This window comes from Zalophus californianus, chromosome 15 (assembly GCF_009762305.2).
Source record: "Zalophus californianus isolate mZalCal1 chromosome 15, mZalCal1.pri.v2, whole genome shotgun sequence".
Classification (NCBI taxonomy): Eukaryota; Metazoa; Chordata; class Mammalia; order Carnivora; family Otariidae; genus Zalophus; species Zalophus californianus.
In genome coordinates, this window is record NC_045609.1 from 31,831,624 (window position 1) to 31,859,536 (window position 27,913).

At 52.6% G+C, this 27,913-nt stretch overlaps 1 protein-coding gene across 12 annotated transcripts; it reads right to left on the reverse strand.

The window, feature by feature from the left end:
* Positions 1 to 385: 385 nt before the first annotated feature.
* Positions 386 to 14,578, reverse strand: TBATA (thymus, brain and testes associated). Of its 12 annotated transcripts, none has more exons than XM_027596372.1 (12): positions 14,453 to 14,578; positions 13,872 to 13,922; positions 12,684 to 12,836; positions 11,144 to 11,379; positions 8,996 to 9,151; positions 8,039 to 8,118; positions 6,347 to 6,523; positions 4,620 to 5,004; positions 4,171 to 4,252; positions 3,217 to 3,361; positions 1,605 to 1,657; positions 386 to 610 (listed from the first exon to the last, which is right to left on the reverse strand). In XM_027596372.1, the coding sequence occupies exons 3-12, from the start codon at positions 12,728 to 12,730 to the stop codon at positions 394 to 396; spliced, it is 1,578 nt and encodes a 525-aa protein (XP_027452173.1). In that variant the 5' UTR covers positions 12,731 to 12,836; positions 13,872 to 13,922; positions 14,453 to 14,578; the 3' UTR covers positions 386 to 393. The 12 variants fall into 12 exon arrangements, with proteins under 12 accessions (XP_027452173.1, XP_035580168.1, XP_027452172.1 ...); XM_035724275.1 differs by having other exon boundaries at positions 12,684 to 12,954; XM_027596371.1 differs by having other exon boundaries at positions 6,347 to 6,520; positions 12,684 to 12,770; positions 14,453 to 14,572.
* Between the last annotated feature and the right edge of the window lie 13,335 nt (positions 14,579 to 27,913).

Here is a 27,913-nt window from a genome sequence, read left to right on the forward strand (position 1 = left end):
CCACTTACTGTGTGGCTTTGGACAAGTTATTTCACTGTTTGAGCCTCGATTTATTCATCTGTAAAATGGGAGTGATGATATTCATGGTCTGCCTCACAGAGCTTTTGGGAGAATCGAATACGGTACCGCTAGGAACTCAACAGTTGGTGTCGATGGTTACTTTACGGAGGCCTGTGGGTTCTGACCTCTGCTCTAACCTACCCAGAGCCCTTTGTGTCTTCGCTCAGGAGGGACAGAGCCTCTTTCTCAGGCTGCCCTTCAGCTCTTGGGAACATAGAACCACTGGGTAAGCCCCGCGTGGAATGGGACAGTTCTGTGCAGCCCACCCCCGCTCCTGGGATACCTGAATCCCAAGCACACACCCACTACAGACAGTAGAGTGGAATTGTCCTCCTAAAGGGAAGGCAGCCTTTTAATGGGCTCTGTGTGATAGGAAAATCGGTGTTGCTGTTGAGGTGGTGGGGCTGAGAACAGCCTCAAACCTGGGGGCAGCTCCTGAGCAAGGCAGGCAAAGGGACTCGGACTCAGCATTCTGCCTTTGGCTTTGAAGTTCTCTCTTCTGCGTTCTGGCTTGAATGCATCCGAAGAACTTGTGCTCTCCCGACGTACTCTGGAGGTAGGGAAGACATCAGTCAGGAGAGGACGGGGGCGGGGGGGCAGGCCCCTAGCTGGGAGCTGCTCGGGAGACCTAGCGGAGCTCTTCTCCCCTCAAGGCCCCAGGCAGATGTGGGGCAAGCCCAGCTTTTGCTCCGGGCTCTGCTGGTGACCTGGGAAGAGCCGACTCCCTTCTCTGAGCTTCGCCTCCACCTCTTCTTTCTACACCCAGACAACAAATGCTTAGGGAATACCTACTCCATGCCAGACGCTCAGCCCCCTTAGGACCCCTTATAGTCCAGTGGGGGAGAATACTCAACATGGCGGGTAGCTGTGCTCTTCTCAGCCCCTGCCCCGGCCAAAGGCCCCAGGATGATGCAGCAGCCTCCTCCCTGGTCTCCCCCCATCCCCTCTGGCCCCCGACAGACAATCCGTTCTCTACTCAGCAGCCCCTGAGGCGTCCCCCCAGGCCCTGCTCGTAAGGCTCCAGTGCACCCCCACGCCCTCTGCATGGGACCACAGGCCGGCTCTGCCCACCTATCCTATCTCATTTCTTACGAGACCCCAGCCACCCTGGCCTGCGTGTGCTTTCACCCACACCCCGGGCAGGTGAGAGCCCTACTTCTGGGCTCTGCCTAGACCCACATCGGGCCGGATCCTGCCTGTTGTTCAGCTCAAGGAGCCTTCTCCACACCCTGCCAGTTCTTCTTACTGTCCCTCCTTTACCCTGCTTTCTTTTCCTTATGGCACCTAATCCCTTCGGATGTTTTCCTTTGTTGTCTGCACTCCCCGTCACGAGGAGGATGTAAGCTCATAGCAGCGGGAACTTGTCTGGACTCTTGCGCAGAGCCGAGCTCACAGCCGCTAAGAAGTCCGCATTGAATAAACGAGTGACTAGATGAAAGGGCAGAACGGGCAGCTTCATCTCCAGGGTGCTTGGATCCCCCGAGGCATACAGCCAGGGTGGGCCTTGGGGAGCCCCCAGGAGGATCTGCTGCGTGGACTCTTACCTGGTTTGTCGCCTTTGGGTAGGGGCGGTGGCTTCGTCTTCTTCGGGGATTGGCTATAACGAACACAAAGACCAGGCTGGGAAGGTGAGGTGGGGGCAGAGTAGCAGGGTGCGGGGGTGGGGGGCAGGGAGGGAACTGCTCCAGGGAGACGCATGAGCCACCCCTCCTGGAGATCCCCAAAGCATCGGCTCCCCTGTCAGGAACCACCCCAGCGGGACCCTGAGAGAACTGTGACTCCTGTGCCTGGCTGTGGCCACAAGGAACCAAGGCCCTCTGGCCCTCTGGAGTGGTAAGGGAGGCCTCCGCCCCAGCCCACGGCAGCGCACCCCAGCCCCCGCTTGGTTCCCGCTTCCTGGCAGAGAGGAAACCTTCCCCCTGTGAGTGGAGAAACCGGAGCTCCTGCTACCCTAATAGAGGACTTGAGCAAGCCTGTTTACACACCCAATGTAATTGTCCTCCCTACAACTCTGGGAGAGGGGTTTTGAGAGGTGCAACTGAGGCCCACGGATGGGCGGTGGCTTGCCCAGGCTCACAGTGAAGCCTACCTTCCTCCTGGGCCTCCCCTGGTCTCAGAGCAGAAAAGAGAACCCAGCTCAGGGCCAGAGCGAGAACCTAGGTCTTCAACAAACCTAAATGAGCACAAGCACCTGCCCCCTTCTCACCAAGCCGCAATCACCCCCAAACTTAACTAACATTCCCCAGAGTGAGCACATTCCTGCCTTCCCTTCCTGACGGCCCCCACCGTCTCACTGGCTCCTTCAAATCCTCCCTATCCTGCAGCGTTCCCCAAGCTCTATCAGAAAAAACTCGGGAGATTGTCAAAATGACGCATCCCCTGGCTTATCCCCAACCTGCTGTGTTGGAATCTCTAGGAACCTGCATTTTTCACAAGGTCTCTGGCAAATCCACATGCTGCTGGCCCGGGAAGTTAGACTGGCCCGAGCCTGAATCCCAACTCTGCTGCTGGTCAGCTGGGTGACTTTGGGCCACCATTCAACTGTTGCTGAGCCCGAGTTTTCTAATCTGTAAAATGGGGGTACCCCTGCCTCCGCGGGTGGTTGCATAGGCTGCAAATACATGAGCCTTCTGCTGAGGTCAGGCAGCACAGTAGTCACGCATTATTGCCAGTTTCGTTGCCGACACCTGGCCCTACTCACCTGCCTCGTGAGGACTTCCCTAACCTTCCCTTGCCCTGTGTCCTCCGGCTATGGGAGGCGCTTAACACCACCATTAAGGTACTTCCGCTGGCCTGCTGGCTTTCCTTCTCTTCTTGCCTTCCCAAAGACCGAGAGCTGGAGGGCTCATATGTGGCTTCTCCAGGGCTGCCTTGCTACCGCTGACACAGGTCACCCCTCGGGCATCCCCCAGAGCCAGCCGCTGAGGCCTGGGCTGGCAGAGGGGCCTTCAGGCAGCACGGGCGGGCCTGGGGGCGGGGTCCCCGGGGGAGGGGCTGCACCTCCTCCCCCTCCAGCACAGGCTCAGTGAGCCCAGGCTGTGGCCAGTGCCCGGATCCCTTTTCCAGACCAGCCTGGCCTCACCTGGGAGGACAGGTGGCTGGACGTGAGGGAACAGTTCTGGGAACAGAGGGGCAGGTGAGGGGTGTGGAGCCCACCTGTAGGATGGCTGTTGCCTCTCTTGAGATGGCTCTTGGACTTCCTGGAGCTGATCGAGAAGTTTTTCCACCGGGATAGAGTCTAGGGGCTGCGGAAGGAGCTGAGCCACCGCTGTCTGCAGGAGTCCCAGCGCCAGGTCTTTCTCTGTAAGCACAGCCGGGGGGCACGGTCCTCAGTGGCAAGACCCACCCTGTCCTGTCCCCACAAGGAACAGGCTGGAAGCAGGGCCTCTAGCTCTTCTGCCCAACCCTGGCCCAGGGCAACTCTCTCTAACCATTTGACGTTCTGCTTCTAGGTCCCCTTTGGGGGCCCCCCCTTCTGTCCTGGCCCCTATGTATGCAGAGCACCCAGCCCTTCCCCACCTGTCACCACACGATCACATGCACCACATGCCCGTGCCTTGTTCTTGGCCGCCTCTGGCCTACCCAGCAGCCATGGCTCCAGGCTGTCTCTGGGAAGCCCCCGGAGGACCTGCCTCCAGCCCCTGCCCTGCCTCTCCTCCTCTCCCTCCAGCTCCCGACAGCACTCCTTAACCCCCACTTAGATACAGCCCCCACCATCCCAGGGTGTGCACAGGTATCCGCTCATGCGTCCGCTCATGCATCTGCTCACGCGTCCCCCTGTATATGTTGTGTCTGGGTGTGCATGTTTCCCACAGTGCTGGGTGAGGGGGTCTGTCTGCTGAAGACGTCTCTGGACTTCTCCATCCCAGGTGCCAAGGGCAGTGGTCAGCCCAAAGTCCCCTCCGAGAAGCAGGGTGGTGGCAGTTCTGCCGAGGGGGAGGGAGGAGGGAGCAGAGGGGCCGCCCGGCTGGAACAGGATCGTTTGGGGCTCCAAAAATGAGTAGCAGCCTAGGCGGAAGGCCCTGGGTGGGAGCCGAGTGACATCCAGAGAACAAGGCCCTCAACAGCCTCCAGCCCGAGAAAGCCCCGGGGCATGGGCCGTGTCCTCACCCTTCGGGGGAGCATACAGGAGCCAGAACTGGATAACGCTCAAGGAGTCTGTCTGCAGGATCTGACAAAGGAGCTCCAGGATCTGCGGGCAGGACGACAGGCCCCGGGTCAGCGTGTCTGGATGGCATGTCCCAGCCCGCAGCACAGACCCCTGTCCTACAACGTCCTAAACCGGTCCCCACCATGGCTCCTGCCCGTGATTTGGCACTTTACAGAGCACTTTCTCTGCCACCAGTCCCAGGGGAAGAGTCTTAACCTCCTCACTGGACAGAGGAAGAATCAGAGGCCTTGAAGGAGGACACCCAGCAGGGAGACTGTGGCAGAACGAAGCTTCGGAGTCACATCTGTGGACCCCTCCTTCCTGAACCCCACGTGGGCTGATTGCACCCCAAAGTCCCTCACTGGGAAGGCAAAGTGAGAGCGGGCCGGTCAGCCGCTCAGAGACGCACCGAGTCCCAGATCCCTGGGTCCTTGGCGTGGGGATTTCAGGAACCCCACAGGCCTTCCCACCCTGGAGCTCCCAGGGTCTGGAGATGCTAGCATGGAGGTGGGGTGATCCCAGTGGGCGGGCTGAGGGTCAGGGCTGGCTGCTTCTGCAGACTGCCCAGCCTGGGGCTCCATCTCGCCGAGCAGCGTGCACGCTTCTTTCTCGGCCGCTTCCTTGGCCGCTTCCTCGGCCTCGGGCATCTCTGCCACTTCCGGGCCCTCTTCCACCTGTGTTCTCCAGGTAAGTGTCATCGGGGGGAGATCCAGCTCTGGGTCGGGTGGGATATGGGGGCTCCCTAGGCGGGGCTGCTGATGGCGGCTGTGGCTGCGGTCGGCTGGAGTTGGGACCTGCGGTAGGAAGTGGAGCCCCTGGAGTCCTAGGAAAGTGGGGTCCCCTCAGTGCTTGGCAGTTGGTCTTCCCAGGACCTGACAGGGCCTCTCAGTCCCCAGCAGGTCTGCCTCATCCTTGGCAGAGTGGGAACTGGGCCGAGACTCTTCCCAGGCCTCTGCCTGCTAGGGTGCCCCCTCAGCCCCAGATACCCACCTGTTGCAGTGACCCCCCACCCTGGGTCTACCCCTGGGCCCTTCTCCGTTCTCCGCGTCCAACTTACCTGCCCTGGGCCCCCTCCCCACAGGACCCGAGAACCTAATTCCAGGCAAGGTGAGGCCGCCCTATGGTGGAGAAAGTTACTGTTCTAGTCCTGGCTATGCTGCTCCCTCACTGGGGACCTGGGCCACAGAATGTCACCTGGCAGGGCCTTAGCCTCCCCGTCTGTGGAATGGGGGTTCCGGGCCCTGTCTGCTCTAGCCACTTCACTGGACTCTTGTAAGTCTCCAAAGGGACTGCAGGCTTGAAAGTGCTGGTCGCAGGGAGGGTGTCAAGATGCTGGCGCAGGGTCTAACCTTTCCTGGAGAACATGTATGCATTTGAAAAGGGACCGTGAGATAGAGCCTTAACCCACTGGCACCGGTCCCGGATTCATCTCAGGCCTTGATGGGGAAACTTGCACAGGAAAGAGGTGGGTCTGTGGGTCTGTGCGTCACCGTGGCAGAGACCAAACCCCTCCGAACGTGGGGAGACCCAGCTGGGGCTGGCCTGGCTGGCTGTCATTCCCCCACTGTAGCTCCCTTAGCCCTTCGCGACAACACGTTCCTGCTCCCAGCTTGGGTAGATCATGGAACTAAAGCCCCGAGGGGAGAAGGCCTTCAAAGAGAGGGAGAGCCTCCCACAGAAACCTGGAAGCAACAGGGGCTTGGATCCAGGGGCTTGACTCGCAGGCGGGGAGTTTCTGGGGCTGACAGTCTCAGGTACAAGTATCCCCTGGGAGAGGCCACACTGCCTTTTTTTTTTTTTTTTTTTTTTGAGAGAGACAGAGAGAGAGAGACAGAGAGAGAGAGGTGGGCGGTGGGGCAGAGGGAGAGGAAGAGAGGATCTTAAGCAGGGTCCACCTCAGCGTGGAGCCCGAAGCGGGGCTCCATCTCAGGACCTTGAGATCATGACCTGAGCCAAAATCAAGAGTTCGATGCTTAACTGATTGAGCCCCCAGGCGCCCCGAGAGGCCACACTTTAAAGCAGTTTGTAAGCACCCCAGTTGGGATTGCTGTGAGCCTGGGAACAGCAACCACCATGTTTGTAGCCCTCAGACCAGGCATCCGTTGGGCCGTAGTTCCCAGCGTTCCCGGGCCTCACCAGCAGCTCCTGATCCTGCAGGACAATGGTCTGGACTCCTCCATCTTTGCCAGAAGGATAAATCCAGGGGCTCTGGCGGGAGTGGCGGCGACCAATGGCTCGGGTGGAAGTGGGGATGAGCCTTCCGGTCTCGGCTGAGTACTTTGCCCCCTGCTGCCGCTGAGGCTCCTCTTTCTGCTGGGAGCAAAGTGGCCAGAGACTCCAGGCAGTGAGAGAGAGATTGAGAGAGAGACAGAGGTTCAAGGAAGAAGGCAGAGGGGAAGAGAAGGAAGCCCCGTCACACCTCCAGGGCATCACCTTGCCTCCTGGAATCCTAGCATCACAACATTGCAGGGAACTGGGAGGATGACCAGACCAGCCCCACCCTGCCCTCTGCTCCTCTCCCCAGCCAGGGGCCTCTCCATAGCCAAAATTCTTCCTCCTGAAACTTCTTGAATTCTGGAGCCCCCCTGAAGTCCTCATATTTCCTCCTAGGGAGACCCTCCTTCCCTCTCCACCCCTGTGCCCATCAGAGATTTGAAAGCAGTATCCCGGGCTGAAGGCCCCCATTGCCTACCTTAACTCCCAGCTCAGCTGCCCCCAAGTTTGTCCCCTAGAGGTTGGCATTCTTTCTTTGCCCTGGGAAACCCTCCTGAGCCAAGCTTGGGGGTATGAGGCCTGGGACCTCCTACCCCTGCAACCCCAGTTGAGACTGGTAGTATACTTCTGATTTTATTTATTTATTTATTTATTTATTTATTTATTTATTTATTTATATTTTTTGTTTTAGAGAGAGCAAGAGAGCCCATGTGCTTGAGTGGGGGAGGGGGCGGGCGCAGAGGAAAAGGGAGAGAAGCAGACTCCCTGCCGAACACAGAGCCCGACACCCAACGTGGGGCTCAATCTCAGGACCCTGAGGTCAAGTTGGGCGCTCAACTGGCTGAGCCACCCAGGTGCCCCTATACTTCTCCCCATTTTAAAGATAAGAAAACTGAGACCCAGAGAGCTTAGCTGAGTTGCTGTGAGCATTGCAGTGAGTTAGCCGCAAAGCAGGAATGAGAACTCTGTTGCCCAAGACAAGGGCAGAACCAGATTCTGTCCCAAGGGCCAGACCTGTCCTCAGTCCAATTCCAAATACCTCCAAGCTGCCTCCCAGTTGTCTTTACTGGATTACCAGCAAATGGCCCCCATGAGGTCACCCCATCCTGTCTGAAATCCTTCAGTGAGTCTCCACTCCTTATGAGATTCGACACTACAGTAAGTTCAGAAATTAAGAACAAGCTCCTCTTTTTGCCCACATTCAAAGTTGGCCCCTTCTCACCTTCCGCCCCCCCCAACATGGCTGCCCACTTATGCCCGTACTTCAGCCACGGTCTCTTACGATGTCCTGCATTTCCCAGCTTCTGAGTTTCTGTGCGGCAGGCCACACTAGGAATGCCTCCCCTGCCCACGTCCAGACACCCCCCCTCTGTTACGAACCCTCCTTGGATTTCCCCACCTAGCCAGCTTCTCTTCTCCTTGGAGCTCTTGCTGCAACCCTCCGCCTTCAGGTTGGTGTTCTGCAGCCCCCTCCTCGCCATGCCAACAGCCCCCCTACTCTTGTGGACATGGGCTCTACTGCCCGTGAGGTGGAACCCACCTGGGAGGGGTTTTGTTACAAAGGGCTGGACCCTTCGGATCTCTTCCCAGGCAGCTCCTTTGTTCTACACCCACCTCTTTGCTCTTCAGCTCATTCTCCTTGGTGAAGATGGCCACCTGGGAAGTCAGGTCCTTCAACTCCTTCTTCCAGGCCTCTGGGAAGACATTGCCAGCTGATACCTGGGGTCCTCCTCCCTGCCCTCCTGGTGGTACCCGGCATTGGGAGGGCTGTGGGGGGGGAGCAGGGAAGAGCCTGCTCACCTCCCCAATCTTCCACCTTACATCTTACAGGGAAAGGGGGAGGCGGTAACCTTGAGGGAAGGAGGAGGAATCCACCCTTGGGTGGGTGAGGGTGGTCACTACTGGAGGGGGCCGACTAGCCTGTGGCTTCACTGGGAGGTGCTAGAGATGCTTGGCTACCTGCGCCAAGATGTGTGCAGGTTAATCCAGCTTTGCCTCTCTGAGGCACCTGAGGCCAGCACTGAGACTCAGTTGCTGTGCTGTACCAGTCACTCAGATATTGACCTGCTCCTGGCGAAGTTGGGGACATGGCACGGCGGTGAGCCTCCCTAGCCTCCCTGCCCTGCACGGCTGTCCTGGATCCTCCCCGGGGCCTCTCCCGACCCCGACCCTGCCAGTGGGCTTCCCCTTGGCCCTCAGGGAAGGGCAAGGAGCAGGGCAGGGCAGTGGCCGCCGGAAAACTGCCGCTCCAGCTCCATCTCTGGCTGACTGCTCCGAATGGCCGGTGCCCGAGCATCCAAGCGACTCAACATTTCCAATATCGTCCCTGTCTGTGGCTGTAAGTCACGTGACTGTGGCCCAAATCTGCCTGTCATCTGATTATCAGTACTCCTCAAACACCTCAAATCGGAGTAGGGGCCACGTTTCTGAAGACCTGGGGGATGGGGAAGTATGCAGATGCTGCTGTCTGAGGAAACGAGGAAAAATCTAGGGTACCCCACAGGACCCCACTGACCTAAGAGCTCTTTCCTTCCCAGGAACCTGGGGAGGGGCTGCTGCCCAAGTACCCACCAGAAGAAAGCCGGGGTTCCCGATTGGACTGCGGGTCTCCGATGGGGACAGAGATGGTGGGCATCCCCATCAGACAGCGGGATAGAAGTGTGGCTTGAGGCAAGGGGGCCGGAGAGAACTCGTCTCTGACGACACACACGGGCTTCCCGGTGAGATCTGTGAAGGGCGAGCGGCCGTGGGGAGGAGGTGGGTGGACCCCAGGAACCCCGGGAGAGGGGGAAGAGGCTGGTGGGCAGGGAGAGCACTGAGCCCGCTTCTTCCATAACCGCAAGCCCATAGATCGCTGGAGCTGGGAGGCCCTTCGGCCACAGAGGCCTTACCCATGGGGACATTAGAGTGGACTGTGACAAGCTGTGCTCAGGGTCACGCAGCGAGTCAGGCGGAGGTGAGATAGGAACCCAGGCTTCCTGGGACCCTAGTCCTGGGGTCCTTCTGATTTTCTAGGACAGAGCAAGGAACTGCAGGTGTGAACACATAGAGGTAGGCAGCTTAAAGAGGAGGACATGCGGCTGGGTCATTAACCCACAGTCTGTGACCAGAGGGGCCTGGGCTCAAATCACAGGGAGTAAGATTTAGCTAGACCCCCTGGATAAAACTCCTTGCCATCTGTCGGCTGTGTAGGGCAGCCTGGAGGAGGTGGTGAGCAGCTTACACACGAGGACCCTTCTGGCTTACGGTCTGTGTGACCGTGTATTACCGTCCATCGTGAAGCTTCGAGGACCAGCCTGGTTAGGGTCTAGCATGGTGGCTCACTCCGTCCTTCCGGAAACACCCCTCTTTTGGTCGGGGGTCCCCTCATTCTCCTGGTCCCTCCTAACTTGCAGGCTGCTCCTTACTTCTGCTGCTCCTTCCTTTTCAGCTCCTTGCCCCCCTCGGCCTTGGGGTCCCTGGGCTCTCCTGCAGCTACACAGGCTCCTGGCTTGCCCATCCAGGCACGCCACTTCCAACGCTGTCCCTTCTCGAATGGCCACATCGGCATCTCTCGCCTGAACCCCGGGCCCGGATGCCTACTCTGCACTTCTACCCCCAAGCCTGAAAGGTATGTGGAGTCTGGCATCTCCCAGGTCCCCACCAAGTTCCCCACCCCTCCCGCACCCTGCGCTGGCCCTCGCTTCAGGCTTTTTTGCCTCACAGCCAAGGTGATTCTGGTTTTCTAGTCACTCAGGCCCAGCACCTGGGAATCAGCCTTGGCTGCTCTCTGCCTTTCCTACTCGTTTTTAACTACTCTGCAAATCCTGTTGGCTTCACCTCCGTGTATCTCCAGAACAGGGCCACTCTTCCACTGCTACCTTCTTGGTCCATGCTACCCTCCAGACAGTGGCCAATACATCACTCCTGTCACTTCTTTGCCTTCACCTTCCAATGGCTCCCGTCGACTCAGTGAGATGGCTCAATGGCAAGGGGGGTGACCTCCAAGGCCCACGTGATCAGGACCCCCACCACCTCTCTGGTGCATCTCCCTTCTACCCCTCCTTACTCTGCTCCAGCCACACTGGCTTCCTTGCTGATCCTCCAGCAGAGCCAGGATTCGTGCCTCAGGGCCTTTGCACTTGCTGTTCCCTCTGCCTGGGACATTCTTTCCCCCAATATCCACATGGTTCATGCCCTCTCTCCTTTAGTTCTTTGTTCAAATGCCATGCTTTTGATGAGGTCTACTCCCCTCTAGAGCCTTGGCACTTCCTACGTTCTGACACCTTACCTATTTCCTATCCTTTCCCACCAGAGTCAGCTCCATGAGGTCAGGGACTGTCTTACTCACTGTCACATTCCCAGCGCCTAAAATAGTGCCTGACTTCACACTCAATAGATACTTGATGGACAGATGGCTAAGTGGATGAATTGGCCTGAGTTCGAGAACAGAGTGCAGTTCTGGGGTAGAACATTCATCCCTTTCTCTGATTTGTAAAAAATGGGAGGATCGGCAATGAGGGGAATTGTCTACGGCTACACACTCTGCCTTGGAGCCTGCGCCGCAGGTCAAGTCTTTGCTTGACCAAGTGATGGCAAGTGGCCAAGCAGCTCTCTGACCCTGACCAAATCCTCAGCCTCCCTGGGTCTCAGCTTGGAAACAGGGGCTGGCTCCTCCCTTTCCAGTTTTCAAGACGGCCCCGCCACCTCCAGCCGGGCCCCTACCTACCCCAGGCCTACCTCGGATGTGGGTCACGTGTTGTGGGTGGGGGTGGTGTCGGGAGAAGAAGGAGTGGTGGCTGAGGCGGCCAAAGTGGTAGGCACCAGGGGTTTGAGGCTTGGGGGTCTTCGGTGCCGTTTGGATCAGCTGGAAATCCACGATCCCTGGGATCATCAGTTCTTTCTGTGGCCTGCCGTCCCCGTGGCTCCTTGGCCTGTGCTCTGACTTCTTTTCAGGCTTCAGCTCAGCCCTTGGACTGGAGGAGAAGGTCAAGGAGAAGCTAATGGAATCTCCTGGCAGTAATGCCCACCCGGCTCAGAGCTCGGTGCTTATCTGGAGTCTATTCCCGAGACACTCTGCAATCGGTTTCCGGGATTTCACTTCCACCCCCATGGCACCCAAAGCTGGGCCTCCCCGCCAGGGTCCTCTCCCAACTGGTACAATCCAGTCCCAGGGAGCCTTCTGTCTTCCTAAGATGCCTTAGCAGGGAGCTAGGATCTATTTGAGAGAACTCAGATGGAATCTCCCAAGACCTCAGTCTTCTCCCACAAACCCTCCCTCAAGCCAGAAAAAAGAAGCCATAGACCCACCTACTCATCCAAATACCTGGGTTGGAGCAAAGGTACCTTATATACACAGACAGACACAGCAAGGGCCTCTCCCCAAGCTGACTGTTGGCAACCCAGGAGAAGCCAGCTATAGGCGGTCCCCCTGGCCCCCGTGCCCCCCAGGCAGCCTTGGCCCAGACTCAGCGTCCAGAGGCCAAAGCTGGAGCACCGAGGCCAGACAGCGCCTTTTCCCGTGGGGGCCCCTCCCGGGAGACGCAGAGCTGATGGGGCTGCATTCGGAATAGCAGCGCTGCAGGGACGCGTCAAGCTCTCGCTCGGCTTCGCTGGAGATAAGCTTCTCGGGTTGTCTGTCCTGCACCCTGCACCCCTGCCCTCTGCTGAGGATGCCGGGCCCTGCCTCTGGAGGAGGAGCTCGAGGTCAGTCTAGCAAGGATCCAAAGGTGGGGTGATCTCCGCCTGGGGCCTGTGGGGACCACCTGCCTGCGTGCTGTCTGTACTCCCTTCTCCCGCTGGCCCTGGCTGAAGGGAGGCCCTCTGGAGAAGAGATGGGCTCTGGATATGCTAAGCAAGGTGCTCTGCCCCAGGACCCTCTGAGGATTTCGCTGACCAGGCCCCTGAGTTTTCTGTGCCGTCCTCGATTGGCCTCTAAGGGATCTGGGACTTAAAGAAATAAAGCAAACCTTCTCTGAAAGCTGCAGTTACCTGGCCTCCCCTACCCCAGCTGACGGAGGATGTCACCCCTTAAAAGCCCCAGGGATTCTAGCACTAGGCGCTTCTGCCCCCTGCCACCATGTCCTCTCCTTCCAGGCAGGGACCCAGTTTGTGACCTGTGCTAACTCCAGCCCGAGAACCCACCCGGGGCCTGGCTGAGGGCAGCAGAAGGTGAGGCCTCTCCGTCTGTTGGGTGCCCCTCCGCCATCTTCGTCCCCCACCCCGCCCTGCCCCCACCACCCCCTTGGTCAGCAGCGGGGACGCCCACGTGGGGTCTTACCTCATCAGTGGATGTTCAGCTAACTGGGTCTCCACCTCCGTAGCCATTGTAGGCTTTCTAACAGAATAAAGGCCGGTGCACCAAACACTAGTGTTGAAGATGGATAACAGGACCTCTCATACACTGGCGGTGGGAGTGTAAATGGAACAGACACTTGGGGGAGAAAAATTGGCAATGTCTTGTAAAATTGAACACTTGCATGCTGTAGCACTCAATGGTTCCTCTCCCCGACACACACCCAATGGATGCTCTCGCTGTCGTACCACTGGGGCTGTTTGTGAGAATGTTCAGACGAACATTGTTCAAATTAGCCAACATCTGGTGACATCCCAAATGTCCAGTGGCGGAAAGAACGGGTAAATGAGCTGTGTTACATGTGGGCAATTGAGCATCATATTGCAATGGAAATGAACCACAGCTACACGGAACCACGTGGACGAATCTTACAAATAGAACGTGCGGTCAAGGAAAGCAAGTCCCAGAAGACCACATAGCCCGAGATTCCTTTTTTAAAAGTTAAGCTCAAAGGAAAGCCAAATGATCATAAATGTGATAAAATAAGGGGGACAAATCAAAGAGAATGCTAAACACAAAATTCAGCTAGTGGTTACTTCTGAGAGAAGTCAGGGAGGGCGGATAGGATGGGAGAGGAGCAGGTAGGATGTGTTAGTGGTGGTATTCCAGTTCTTGGTTTGAGAGGCGCATTTGCTGGTGCTCGTTATAAAATGAAATAGACTAATTCAGTGATGTGGGTGAAAGATGATGGGTGTCAAAGTCAAGAATTGTGATTGGTCTAAATCTATGGACCTGAATATAACTGTAGGTACATAGATATGCCTATACACACACATACACATCTATAGATCCATGGATTTATCTGTCTCTATCTCTCCAAAGTGCAGGGGTTGCAGGTCCTAGGGATGGGGTTGGGACCGGGAGTCAGTGCATTCTGAAAATGAGCTCTCGGTCACAAAATCTGCAAAGGACCCCAGAGATCCACAGGGCCAGCCCCTCAAGCACTGTTTGAGATTGGGGAAGGGGAGACTTGAGGCCACACAGCCAGGACTCCAGGCATCCTGACTCCAAGTCTCGTGATCTCTTCTCTAAAGAGAAAAACAGTTGGCGGAACTTCCTTTGAAGGAAGCTTTGGACATCCTTGGTGACAGGGGCTGGGTCTGGAGCGCTCACATGCTGCTGCAGGCTTGAGGACAGGCCATTCGGAAGCCCCAACCCATCTGCCTACAGGAAAAAGTACTTGTTAGAACAAAGACGTTCAAATGCTTTTGACTGTGATCATACTAAGAAACTTCTTCGTAGGTCATGATTCACACACGGGCGTGCACGCACCTCTGTGTATGTGAAATGGAAGGAAGAACATCCTACAGCAATCCTTACCCTTGCCACAAATGATGCAGAGTGCTATTTTCATCCTACTTTTCGTTTTCATTTTGTAAATGTGAGATGTGACCCATCCAGTTGATTTTATAAGCCACGAATGGGCCACAACCCACAGCTGCGGTAGAGGTCAACGGGGACTGAGCCAGGCCGGTCTTTTCCAGAGCAGGACAGGTGGGCCCCACTGTGTCTGCCTCCATCCTCACTCCCCTCTCTGCCTGGCCCCCACGCAACGGGACACAAGGGGTCTGGACGCTCACACCAGTCCTGAGACAGAACTTCGCTTTCCCCATCTCGGCCTCCGGAGGCCCTCCCCCGGCCCCCTGTCTGGCTCTAGTGTCCATTTCCTCCCCGGGAGAGATCCATGGACTCACCGAGGCAAGTACCCGCTATAGTCTGTGTATGAGAAGTCCCTGCTGCCTGAGCAGAAAGGAGCAAGGGGACACAGCGATAGGCAGGCAGGCTCGCTGGTTCTGTGGGCAAGCCTTGCCGGCTTTGTGACCACATGAGCTGGTGGTTGCTAGGCGACCCTTTCCCCACAACTCCAGAACCACTCCCCAGCGCCCCTCTCCTCACCACTCCCCCCAGCTCCTCTGACCCCTCCAGGTTCTCTCCAAGGTCCTTCTCCACCTGGCACTCAGCATTTTCAGTGGGGGCCAAGGGAGACAATGGGAGTCTGGGGACAGTTTCGGCCAGCAAGCGGCAGGCAGAGAGAGGAAACCGGCCAGGCAAAGAAGGCTGGTGGAGCTGGGTCCCAGCTTTGTCAGCCCGACTGGGCCTGATGCCACCATAGAGGGCTCTGCCTCCACAAATCCCGTTCCTGGGGCTTGATTTGCAGACAGCTGTCTCTTAGCTGGAGAGAAAGGAGGCTGCCCAAGTGACCCAGAGCCTCCCTCCAGCCCTACTCTGGGCAGGATAGCTGGGTGGGAAGACCCTGGTTTTCAGCTGGGCAGGGGTCTCCATCTGATTCGGACACTTCCTAGATGTGCCACCTTGGGTAAGTCACCTTTGCTGCCAGAAACACGAAACAGTGGTAAGAGGGCTCGGTTTGAACACCAGTTCTGCTACTTCCGGGCCGTGTGGCCTCAGACAGATCACCTGATGTCTCTGACCTTCAGTTATCATATCTCGGAAATGGACATGTTACTTACACTTATTCTCATGGGATTGTTCGGAAGACGGAGCGACTTAATGCATGTTGAAGTGTTTAGAACAGTGCCAGGCACTAAGTGTGATCGCCTACCATTATTGTCTTCTCTGAGCCTGTACGACAGGGCAGCCTCCTCTACCCCTGGTGTCCTTCTGAAGGACAAATGAGCTCAGGGAAGCCAGGTACCTCTAAGGTTGATTGCTCTAAGTCTCAACTCGGATACCCGTAAAACGAAGTGAGGATATCCCTTAGTCCATGGAGTGTGATGAGATCAGGCACCGTGAGTGGTGCAAACTGGTTCTGTAAACTAAGGGAGAGTGCTTGATGCTGTGTGTTCTGCTAGGAAGGAAGAAAAAGAAGGAAAGCTAGAGGCAAACCCAACTCCTTCAAAAGTTCTGCCCATCCCAGCTGAGGGTGGGGATTCAAACGACGGTGGTGACCCATTGTGGGGTAGTGCCTGATCTTGGCCTTGCCCCAAATGCTTCTCCATCCGTACAGGTCAGAATGGTCTCCACCTAAGTGTAGCTTTTCCTGGGCCTGTCTCTGCGGGAATGAGGCGACCCATCCTTCTTCCATGCTTCTGGGAATTCTGGCTACTCTTATGATAAACAATACTCTGTTTGAAAGAAGAGAAAGCTTTCTTCCTTCCTGCCCAGTCCCTCCCTGTTGCTTCCAGCACACTTGGGGGGTTTCCCACCTGGGAGCTGATGCGGCTGAAGCTAAAGCCCATCTTCCCCTTCCGGCTGTACCTCTTATTCTTCCATTATATTCTTCAGAACCCAACACGGGGTCTGCATGCAGATTGCAGTGGTGGGGGTGAAGGGAGCCCCTTAAGGAATGCCTTCAACACTGGTTTGTAAGGTTGATAACATAATTGCTAAGCAAACCCTTCTGACATCTTCTTTATGGACTGTCCAAGGCAGGAGGGTCTGTCTGCCTGGAAGTGCTTTGAAGTTTGGTCCTCCTGCTCCGATGCCTCAGGTATGAGAGGAGGAACATAAAATGTCATGGAGCATTGGCTATGTGCCAGGCCCTGTGCTCATCCTTTTAGACATGTTATCTCAAATCCTGAGTTACAGGTGTTGCAATTATTTCTAAAATTTCTAAAATTTCCATTTTGTTCTTTATAGCTTCTATTTCTTTGCTAAAACTTTCTATTTTTTTCCCTCACTTATTTCAAATGTGTTTCTAATTGCTCATTGGAACTTTTTTTTTTATCATGGCTGCTATAAAATCTTCCTCAGATAATTCTAACATCATTGTCATTTTGGTATTGGCATCATTGTGTTTTTTGAGGACTTTCTCCAGAACATTGACATTTTCAAGTTTATAGCATAGGTTGTATCTTTGTATTGTCTCCAGGAACTATAGTGATCTGTTGTTTCCTTCCAGATATTGGACTGGATTTGTTCTCTCTCTCTCTCTCTCTCTCTCTTCCTCTATCAATCCTGCCAAGGGTTATTTATTTTTATCAGTTTTTTTCTCAAAGAACAAATGTTTAGGCTTTTGGTCTTCTCTACCTAATTTCTTCCACTCTCTTTGGGTCTAGTTCATGTTCTTTTTATAATTTCTTTTAAAGACTTTTTTTGAAAAAAGATTTTATTTATTTATTTGACAGAGAGAGACACAGCGAGAGAGGGAACACAAGCAGGGGGAGTGGGAGAGGGAGAAGCAGGCTTCCCGCGGAGCAGGGAGCCCGATGTGGGGCTCGATCCCAGGATCCCGGGACCATGACCTAAGCTGAAGGCAGACGCTTAATGACTGAGCCCCTTTATAATTTTTTGATAGGGATACTTAAGTCATTGACTTTCTGTTTCCTTCTTTGCAAATGTGTTCTACATTTAAGTCCATCATAGCTGCGTCCAGCACGTTTTTCAGTTTGTAGGAGATCAGTGCTGCCTTAATTTGGCTTTAATTTGCATTTCTTCAGTCAGTCAGATTGAGCATCTTTTCCTATGCTTAAGAGCTAGTTGAGTATATTTCTTGCTATTTCTGTTCATATCTTTTATCCACTTTTTCTGTTCGTTAGTCCTTCTTACATGAATATATGCATTTATATATTAGAGACGTTATCCCTTTGTAACATGAGTAAGAAAACATTTTTTTCTGGTTCATTATTTTTCTTTGACTCTGCGTATGCTATGAACACAGTTTTAGATCCCTCTCCTGCTCAACTGCTACTCTGCTGAGGGCTTGCTCACCTACTTTTGGAATTCACACAGGAGGGCTCATTTTGACCCATTCTGCTTTGTTGGGCTTTCATTTATCCCCACGTAAAGTCAAGAGAACAGAGGCCAGAAGCACAGGCTTTGGAGACCCTTGGGCCTGCCATTCCCTAGCTATGTGATCTCAGATAAGTTTTGACAATTTCTAGGCCTCTTCTAGAGTTTCCTCTTCTGTGAAGTAAGGATAATAATTCTGCCCCTATGGGCCTGTTTGATGCTTAAGTAAGATAATGCATATATAATCACCCAGCACAGTGCCTGGCCCATAGCAAAGGCTTGAGGCATGGTATTTTTCTTTATTATTACTATCGTTTACCCAAATCATGCAAACATTTCATGAGTAGCTGCTGTGTTATCCTAGTGCTGTCCCCCATCAGGGCAGGACGAGGTCCTGTGATCACACGCCTCTTGGCTCACCTGCTATGTCTTTTCTTCTTTGGACACGGAGTTCTGGATTGTGGCCAGTACCACTGGATACTTTGATGGCGGCTCTGAAAGTGGAGAGTCGCCAGGCTCTGGGGGTTCACCCGCCATGGCATTGCCATGCCTCTACTGTCCCAAAGTCCGTGTGACTAGCCTTCTGGTGGTCTTTTAGAGAAGAGGGAAGGAAAGAAAGGGCATGACTAAAGACCACACGTGGCTCCCCTGGGATGATCAGAGTTACCTGGTTACCCCTCAGCTGAGCAGAACTCACAGCTCTGGAACTGACAGGTAGAGACTGGTCTAAGCCAGCCTTCAGAAAGGTCACCCAACTGGAAGAGCAGGCCTCACGGAAGAGAGAAGAAGCCTGAGCTCTCTAGAAAGATCTAAAGGTCATGGAACCACACAAGCTTCCTACATACACCCTTGCTCAAGTTAAACACCTCTCAGACTCCCCTCACACTATCTTTGGACACCCCATAAATTCATATGATTGCGTGTATCTCTTCTGCAAACCTGTAAGCTCCAACAGGTTGGGAGGCCAAATCTGCCTCATACGTCAGCCAGCAGACGCTCTTGCTCTGCATGGTGGTTACATGGGTGTGTCTGTTCTGTGCTAATTCATGAGCTTCTGGGGCAATGCCTGGTGCCCAGTAAATAATCACTGAATGAATGAATGGATGAATCATAGAGTATAAGGTAGTTATCCAGGCCATTCACCCACTACATGCCTGAATCCTTACCTCAAAATTCCTACCAAGTATAAGCCAGTATTTGTCAACAAAACATCCCTAGTGGCAAGGAGCTCTCTACTGTTCAAAGCTGCCTATTGATTTTGTGTAGTCCTGTTGGCTAGAAAGTTCTTCTTAATATTGAGCTGAAATATATCTTCTTGAGGCTTCCAGTTAGTATTCTTGTTCTTCCCTTATGGGCTCATAAGTCAAGTCTAGGTCCTCTTTGCGATCACAACTCTTTAGACAGTTGAAGTTAATGGACACCTATCTCTTCTCTAGGCTAATTATAAAATCATTGATTAGACACATGTTGAGTACCTACAAAATGGAATAGAGTAGAGAACACAAAGATGAAAAGATATAATACCTGGTCCTCAAGAGGTTACAGGTCTTGTGGGGAGCCAGGGAAATGAAGACAGAATGTGGTATGTGCTGGGGACAGTGAAGACACAGGGGAGGGAGAGCCCAAGCCCACCTAGGAGTCTTGGGGAAGGCCCCACAGAAGAGTGGGTTATAGAATGTGTTCCAAGTAGATCAGAAGAGGAGAGCATGTGCAAAAGTCTGGGGATTCAAAAGCCCATGGAATGTTATAGGAACTCTAAGTTGTTCCACATGGCTAAGGAGACTAGAAGTCCCAGATTGGGTAAAACAGCCCAGTTTACACCTCTTGTCCCAGAAAACTGAATATGTTGTCCATCTCAAAAGCATCTCATATTGGATGATAAACTATATGGTCACTCTATGCCCAGGAAATAAGGTCTCAGTGTGAGGTAGAAATGGGGGACATGAAGGCAGAGAAAGGCCAAGGTTGATCATAAGGGGCCTTGTGGGCCAAGTTCAAGAAGAACATTCTGTTAACTGAACTTTGTATGGCATTTTCCCTTGGAGGTCATCTTCTCCAGATGAAATCTAATTCACAGATAGATCAGTACATCTGTTGAAAGATGATTATTGCTATGGGTTACCATTTGTGGAAGACTTAACCAGGTAAGGGCTTTCCACATAGCCTGGGGTTTGGCCCAGGCAACCTCTGCTGACCCTTGTTCGTGCATATCCTGTAACTGATTCTCTGCCAGTAGGCCTCGGTGTTGACTTGTTTTTATGGTTGTAAGGTTGTGTCCTGAGACAACATTGGGCAATCCCCTCAGGGCCTTCTGTTCCTAACTAGAAACTTTGTAAGGCTTCCCTGGAGGGGGATAGCTCAGGTGGGGGGTAGGCCTACTAGCTATAAACAACTTGCTTTAAATGAGGGAAATGATCTGTGTATTAGAGAGACACATAAGAATCTTCAAATGAAATGAGTTTAATTGGGTCCACAATAATGCAATAACCAGGGAGCCTTGAATGAGATATTTGAATGGGCAGCCAATGGAAAGAGTTTAAATATTTGCAATTCTTGAAAGACATGAGAAATGGATAGTAAGGGTGGGCCTTTGAACTATGTCTGGATGAGTGGTTTCCTTTGCAGTGGTTCCTGCAATATTCCTAGGTGGCAGGTCTAAAACTAAATGCAGTGGTCACCTCAAGGATTAGCTTCAGGATTAGCCCTGGTCCCCTGGGCTACTGGGGTCTCCCCCACTCCGGTCATTGCTCTGACACCCGGCTCAGAGGGGACATGAGGCTACTAGGAATGGCAGTTCACCCTGCGCCTCCCATTCCTCCTGTCAACCTACTGAAGGTTGGAGTGAGTTTGGGAATCTCAGTTTATGAATTTGCCAGGGCTGCTATAAGAAAGGACCATAAGCTGGGTGGTGTGAACAACAGAAATGTATTGTCTCACAGTTCTGGAGACTAGAAACCTGAGATCAAGCTGTCCGCAGGACTGATTCCTTCCAAGTGCCACGAGGAAGAATCTGTCCCATGCCTCTCCCCTACACTGGTGGTTTGCTGGCCATCCTTTGTGTTCTTTGGCTTGGAAAAGCATCATCTCAACCTCCGTCTTTTATCTTCTCGGGGCATTCTCCCTGTGTGCATGTCTGTGTGCAAATCTCCCCTCTTTGAAGGACCCCGGTTGTATTGGCTTGGGGCCCACCTTACTCCAGAATGACCTCATCTGTCCAGGCACCCAGCTCCTCAGCTGATGCCATTGTTCTTCCCTAGAACCAGCTATCTCCACTCTTCACCTGGATGAATGCAAAAGCCTTGTAACTAGTCTGCCCATTTGGACCTGCATCTAGCCATTCTCCTTAGTAACAAGGGGATTGTTTGAAGACCCAAATGTGATACAATCAGCCCCCTGATTAAAATGACTTCAATGGGGGCACCTGGGTGGCTCAGTTTGTCAAGCGACAGCCTTCGGCTCAGGTCATGATCCTGGCGTCCCGGGATCGAGTCCCGCATCGGGCTCCCTGCTCGGCGGGGAGTCTGCTTCTCCCTCTGACCCTCCCCCCCTCTCATGCTCATTCTATCTCATTCTCTCTCTCAAATAAATAAATAAAATCTTAAAAAAAATGACTTCAATGGCTGCTTGCTGATATTTGGATAAAGATCAAAATATTATGTCCTACGGGGCCCTGTGGTCTCAGACAGAAAGCTGAACATTTGCAGCCAGCCTCAGTTCCTTTTATTTAAAAAAAAAAATTGAATTGGCAATGCTCTTCTTTCTTCTTCCTTCCTTCCTTCCTTCCTTCCTTCCTTCCTTCCTTCCTTCCTTCCTTTCTTCTTTCAAAAGATTTTATTTTAGGGCGCCTGGGTGGCTCAGTTGGTTAGGCGACTGCCTTCGGCTCAGGTCATGATCCTGGAGTCCCGGGATTGAGTCCCACATCGGGCTCCCTGCTCAGCGGGGAGTCTGCTTCTCCCTCTGACCCTCCCCCCCTCTCATGCTCATTCTATCTCATTCTCTCTCTCAAATAAATAAATAAAATCTTAAAAAAAATGACTTCAATGGCTGCTTGCTGATATTTGGATAAAGATCAAAATATTATGTCCTACGGGGCCCTGTGGTCTCAGACAGAAAGCTGAACATTTGCAGCCAGCCTCAGTTCCTTTTATTTAAAAAAAAAAATTGAATTGGCAATGCTCTTCTTTCTTCTTCCTTCCTTCCTTCCTTCCTTCCTTCCTTCCTTCCTTCCTTCCTTTCTTCTTTCAAAAGATTTTATTTTAGGGCGCCTGGGTGGCTCAGTTGGTTAGGCAACTGCCTTCGGCTCAGGTCATGATCCTGGAGTCCCGGGATTGAGTCCCACATCGGGCTCCCTGCTCAGCGGGGAGTCTGCTTCTCCCTCTGACCCTCTTCCCTCTCGTGCTTTCTACCTCTCGTTCTCTCTCTCTCTCAAATAAATAAATAAAATCTTTAAAAAAAAAAGATTTTATTTTAAGTAATCTGTATACCCAACTTGGGGCTTCAACTAACAACCCCGCGATCAAGAGTCACATACTCCACCAACTGAGCTGGCCAAGCACCCAGCAATGCTCTGTGTTTTGATATGGGTGCTGAACACTGATGTTCACTCCCTGAAGATTCATCAAACAGTCTTTGATTTGTGGACTTACCTGTACATAGGGTATATTTCAATTAAGAGACAAAACTTCAAAACAATTGAATAAGTTGTCCAAAATTCTGGGAGTTCCTGGTTATATTTCTCTTTATGACCTTTTCAATCTCTTGGCAATCACCATACAACTACAGATTTTTTTTTCTCTCTCTTGGAGGTAAGGCGGGGGAGATGGAATGAACAAACACGGGCGATTCAGTAAGTTACATCATGGTCACAAGATGAATTATGGAAATTGCGACAAGAAAACAACATAGTCCTACAACATTTCCGAGCTCTTTTTGCCCAGAATTCACGCTGGCTTGCTGTTTCCTGTTGCTAAGAATAAAGAGCGATCTGTATGTTGCATTTGTCTCCCGGTGCCCAGAGGAGATCCGGAGTGTGTTTCCGTGTCAGCATCACACATCATTCCCATCTGGAGGGACCGTCTGCCCAACAGAGCTTGGGCAGGAGGCGGGCTGTGGGCAGCTTCTCTGTGTCTGCCCCAAGAAAAAGGGAGTTCAGAATAGCTTGGGCATCTGAAAAAAAGGAAAAGCTTTCCACACATGGCTGAAAGCATCATTGGTAGTCTCTGAATGTTGCGTCTCTGGGGCAGTGACAAGCCCTTTAAGTGGGCCCTGTCTCTTGGGGTGCTGAAACTATTTGCATTGTTTGACATAAAGCACTAAAGTAGTCCTGGCAAAGAGAAGAAAGTAATCGCTGATTCTAGCAGGCTTCTAGGACATCACAAAGTTAACATTGAGAGATTTTACCAAAAAGTTTGGATTTATAACTTTCCTTGAAAATTTGAAATGTTGGGCCTACTCTACCATTCTATTTGCAGTTACAGCACCCATGACACCCTGCCCCAAGCCCCACACTTTCTATTTCCCATACTCCGCTTTTTTTCCATAGTCCTTGGCACTTTCTAGACTACCATATAGTTTACTTACTGTGTTTATTTATCTGACTCCTTCCACTAGAGTGCAAGTTGTACTAGGGAAGGGATCTTTGTTTTGTTCAATGATCCATCCCCTGCCCGGGATAGTGCAACCTAGCATCGACTGAATGAATGAATGAATGCATGAATGAAATAATGAATGAGCCTGACGCAGGCACATCACCTGCTTGGGCCCCTGAAGGCATGTGCATCTGTGCATCTGCCCTGCACAACTATCCCTACTGACCTGCACCCCTTTCTGCATCTGCCACTGGGTCTTGGCACATAGAGTGCCCTCAACCAGAACACGCTGACTGCCCCTTTCTGTCTGGTTAACTCCTGTTCATCTTCTGCACTCAGCTCCAGCTGTCCTTGATCCCTCAGCCAGGTCAACTCCCCTGACTGTGGAGAATGACTGCCCTCAGCTTTTATAAAACCTACTAGAGAAAATGACTTTAACTCCATTTTTAAACACCAAGGTTTTCAGTTGCTTATGGAGATGGATGCTTTCTCCTCCTCCCCTGACCCCTGAGCTCAGGATACATCTAAAGCTCCTCTGAGTGAGTCAGCCTGGGAACTGGTTCTGCAGGGCCGGGCGAGGAATAACCATGGGCCAAGGTTCATAATTACCCCCTTGGTACTCTAATAAGTACAGAGGACTTATATTACCTGGGTCTCTTCATTGCATCCCAACTGTGTCCATGCTGGTGGGGGAGGAGAAGAGGGGCCTGGCCTCCCCGGGCATTCTGGCCACACTGCTCACCCTCAGTGCAGGACTGGGACAAACACCCTCTCCAACCAAATAACTGCATGATTGAGGGCCTTTTCTGGGAACCTGGGGACAGAGAAGTGGAGTTTCCTATAATGCAAGTGAGGCGTAGAAAGTTCTAGACTGATGGAGTTAGAGAGTTGCTTCCCCTCCCTATCCAATTTTGAGGTGAGAAAATTGAGACCCAGAGAGGGTAAATGGTTCACCCAAGGCCGCACAGCTAAAGCCGGCACAAGAACCCATAGATTTCACTACAGTTCCTGAGCCTGGGCTTCTGGAGCTGGAACGTCAAGAATTCTAGGTTTCATCTCCACTGTGGGACCAAGGCATAGAAACTGATGAGAATGGATAGAACTTAGCAGCTCTTACCTGGGTGTGTCCAAAATACAGATGTCTGGGCCCCACCCCTCATTCACTGGGTCTGCAGGAAAGCCCTGACATGCAGATTTTGAAAAGGTGCTTGGAGATCCAGACATGCAATGCTACCTGGGAAGGCTGGGCCTGGTCGATGCTCAAGTCCCTTCCAGCTTGACAGATACTCAGCTGTAGATACTAAAATGAGGCTCAGGCTCAAGTGCATTCCCTGTTATCAATCCACAGTAGCAGGTCTCAGTGGGACGGCTTGGTGCCCAAGGGGCATCCTGAAAATTGAAAACATTTTTGGTTGTCACATGATGCGGTTATTTCCCCTGGCATTTGGTGATCTTGCCCTGCAGACATGGTAAGGGTAGCCCCTCACAGTGAAGAATTGCCCGAGTCCTGCACAGCTTTTTAATAACATCTTGCCGGAACATTCATGTAGGTGAAAAACCAGATCACAGTCACATGAGCCAAAAATTTGACTTTCTTAAAAAAAAAAAAAAGATTATTTTAGAGGCGGGAGAGGTGGGGCAGAGAGAGCGAGAGAGAGAGAGAGGAGAGGGATGGGGCCGAGGGAGAGGGAGAGAAAGTCTAAAGCAGACTCCACGCTGAGCGTGGAGCCGACTACTTGGCGTTCGATCTCATGACACTAAGATCATGACCCTGAGATCATGACCTGAGCCAAAACCAAGAGTCGGATGCTTAACCGACTGTGCCACTCAGGCGCCCCCAATTTGACTTTCATACAAGAAGTGCATTTCTTTTTTTTTTTTTAAAGATTTTATTTATTTATTTGACAGAGAGAGACACAGTGAGGGAACACAAGCAGGGGGAGTGGGAGAGGGAGAAGCAGGCTTCCCGCCGAGCAGGGAGCCCGATGTGGGGCTCGATCCCAGGACCCCGGGATCATGACCTGAGCCGAAGGCAGACGCTTAACGACTGAGCCACCCAGGTGCCCCAAGAAGTGCATTTCTTTAAAAACATGGTTTTATTATATACGCTTCCTGGAGCGCAACTACCATGTGGAAAGTTGCATGTAAGTTGCCTTACCTTGTTTGAAACTTTACAACTCTTAATCCACCATTTTGGAAAAATCACATCACCCGAGACGCTGCTGCTTACGTAGTAACTGAGTCACCAAGACCACACCTCCATACTGGTCTGCAGCTGTAACTTCCTAGTTCATAACAATTGTACTTCATTACATCAAGATCCAAATTTAGCCTTTTTTCAAATGTCGATTATAAAGGAAAAAGTGACAACCATACTCAAATAATTATTGTTTTCTCTTAAAAACGTAGTCCACCCATTGTAAATTCATGCATTTGCCAACCTCATGTATGATTTTATTACCCTGGCTTTCACTTTTAAAGTTGGGACACTGTGCCGCTTTGTAAGAGAATTTCATGCATAGGTAGGTGCACCCCCTGTTTATAACAAATAGATTTTGTAACTCGCATAAACAGGGAGTGTTGGGTCTGGTTGGTCTGAAACGGACTGATCTATAAATAACAAAACCTGTAGGAGGACCATAGATCTGAGGCTCTTGGACAAGCCTTGAAAAGGCCTTGGGTTCCCTCTGGGGCAAGGGTCATGTTAGAAAGACTGACCAACTGTCAGAATCAGGTCCTGATGGGGAATGAAGCTAGACCAAGAGCAACAAGGTCAGGGGGCGGGCTTGGTTTAGTTGGTCACAGAGCACAGACTGGAATCCTACCTGAAGTCCTCCCAGACACGCATGGAGCGGATTCAACTAATTCTCTGGAGTGTTCCCGTGGGCCTGGCCCCGTGCTGGGTACACGTGTCCGTCCCCTGAGGTACCACCACCGGCCTCAGGTAGAGGCTATTAACCCTTGTTTTACAACCAAGAAAGCCCAGGCTCAGACCGTGAGACTGACTTGTCCGAGGCCATGCAGTGATCGCTGAGGAGAGGCCAGTGTGCCCGCCTTCAAAGCTGTTCTATCCCCCACAGGCCCCAGCTGGTTGCCTTCTGCCCAAGGAAGGATGTATTTATTTGACTTCTGATAGGCAGTCACTCTGGTTTTGAGGCTTTGCTATAGCAGTGATCCTGCAGCCTGGACAGCAATGGATGGCTTCCTCAGGAAAAGCGGACTTCCTTGGGAACTGACTCGTTTCTCGGGGTTTTGGCCATTCTGACTTTTGGCTGAATTGGCACCTGGGACATGTACCTCGGTGACCAGGTGCACCTTGTTGTCTATCCCAGGGTGGCAATCTCTGGGCACTTGCTCCCCGCATCAGGTGCCACCACGTCTGGCTGGACCTTAGCTCACCTTCTCAAGGCCAGTCCTGTTGTGTCATCCCAACCTGCTGCTGGTGGCTGGTTTCCCGCCTCTCCACAGGGAGGGCATTTTAGGCTCCATGAACAGAGGTCCTGCAGAGGGCTTTCTTGTGGGCCATTCCTTTCCAGGAGGGGTTCAGAAGCTGCAAGAACATCTGCCCACAGCCCTGTCTTGAGGTGAGCTTCCACAGAAGGTCCCCAGTTGTGTGGGGAGGTGTCAGGGACAGGAATGGAAGTGTGGGTAGTATGTTCCTGCTTTTTAGAGTTGGGGGTGTGTGCTCCTGGATGTGGGGAGGGGTGTCACTAACTTGGCCATGGATGGCTGCCATTTTAAGCAGAAGCAGATTTGCTGGCATGAATTGTTTTAAAAGAAGCCATGTAGGGGAAAAAAAATCCCAGCCTATATTCCTTTTCACTGTGCCCCCTGCTACCCCAAGCCCTCTGTCATCAGCACAAATTTCAGTCCCTCACTGGTTCCGCATAGGTATTTCCAATCCCTCCCAGTTTTCCTGTCATCCTGGAAAGCACCATGATGCCACCGAAGGCCAATTTGGGGAGCATTAGATCTCCTCACTCCCCAAATAATCATCAATCTCCCTAAACCATCCTAAACAAACACTGTGCTCTCTCTGCAAGCAGGGTGCCCAGGGAAGTACCTCTCAAACTTTATGGTGCATGTATATCACCTGGGGATCTTGTTGAAATGTAGATTGAGTCATCATCTGGAGTGGGGCTCCAAGAACCTGCATGTCTAGCAAGCGTCCAGGTGATGCCAGTGGTGCTCCTGGGGAAACCACCCTCTGGGTATGGAAGTCCCAGGCAACCCCACCTCTGCCTCCCCTCAGCCAGCTCAGCCCCTCCTTCTGAAGCCCCTATCATGGGAGTGTTTGATGGGGGGATAGGGGAAGGAGATTTGCTGTGTCCCCTCCTTAGCCAACGCTTCTTGCTTTTTCATATTCCTCTTCCCTCTGCAGTATAATGCTCTCTTTTATTTCTATCTCCTTTGTTCTCCTCTCTCTAGCTTTCTCCCAAGGGCCCACCAGTAGAGCTAGGACACGTAAGACCGAGAGACTGTGGGGATTTTGTTCCATTTTGGTATAATGTGATTCCCCTGTGAAGGCTGAAATTATCTCCCTTAATCCCCATGCATCTTTTATCTCTGGCCACTTTCTACTTGATGCTTCTCGTGTAATCCCTGATGTTATTCTGCAGTTAGGGGGAGAGGGAGTGTGGGGCAGAGGAGTAGGGGGCCTGAAGTGTCTCTCTGTCTCTGTCTCCCCCCCCCGCCCCCCCCCCGCCCCCCAACCTCTGGGCTCTGCCAGGAACTGCAGAGAAGAGTCATGTTCCTTTCTGGGCCTTGGTTTCTTCATACATATACTATGGGATTGAGCTGGCAAGTAGAGGAAGGCTCCTCCACCTCTAACATTCTTTGAGCTTAATAAATCTGCCAGCATATTTTAGGTTCTCC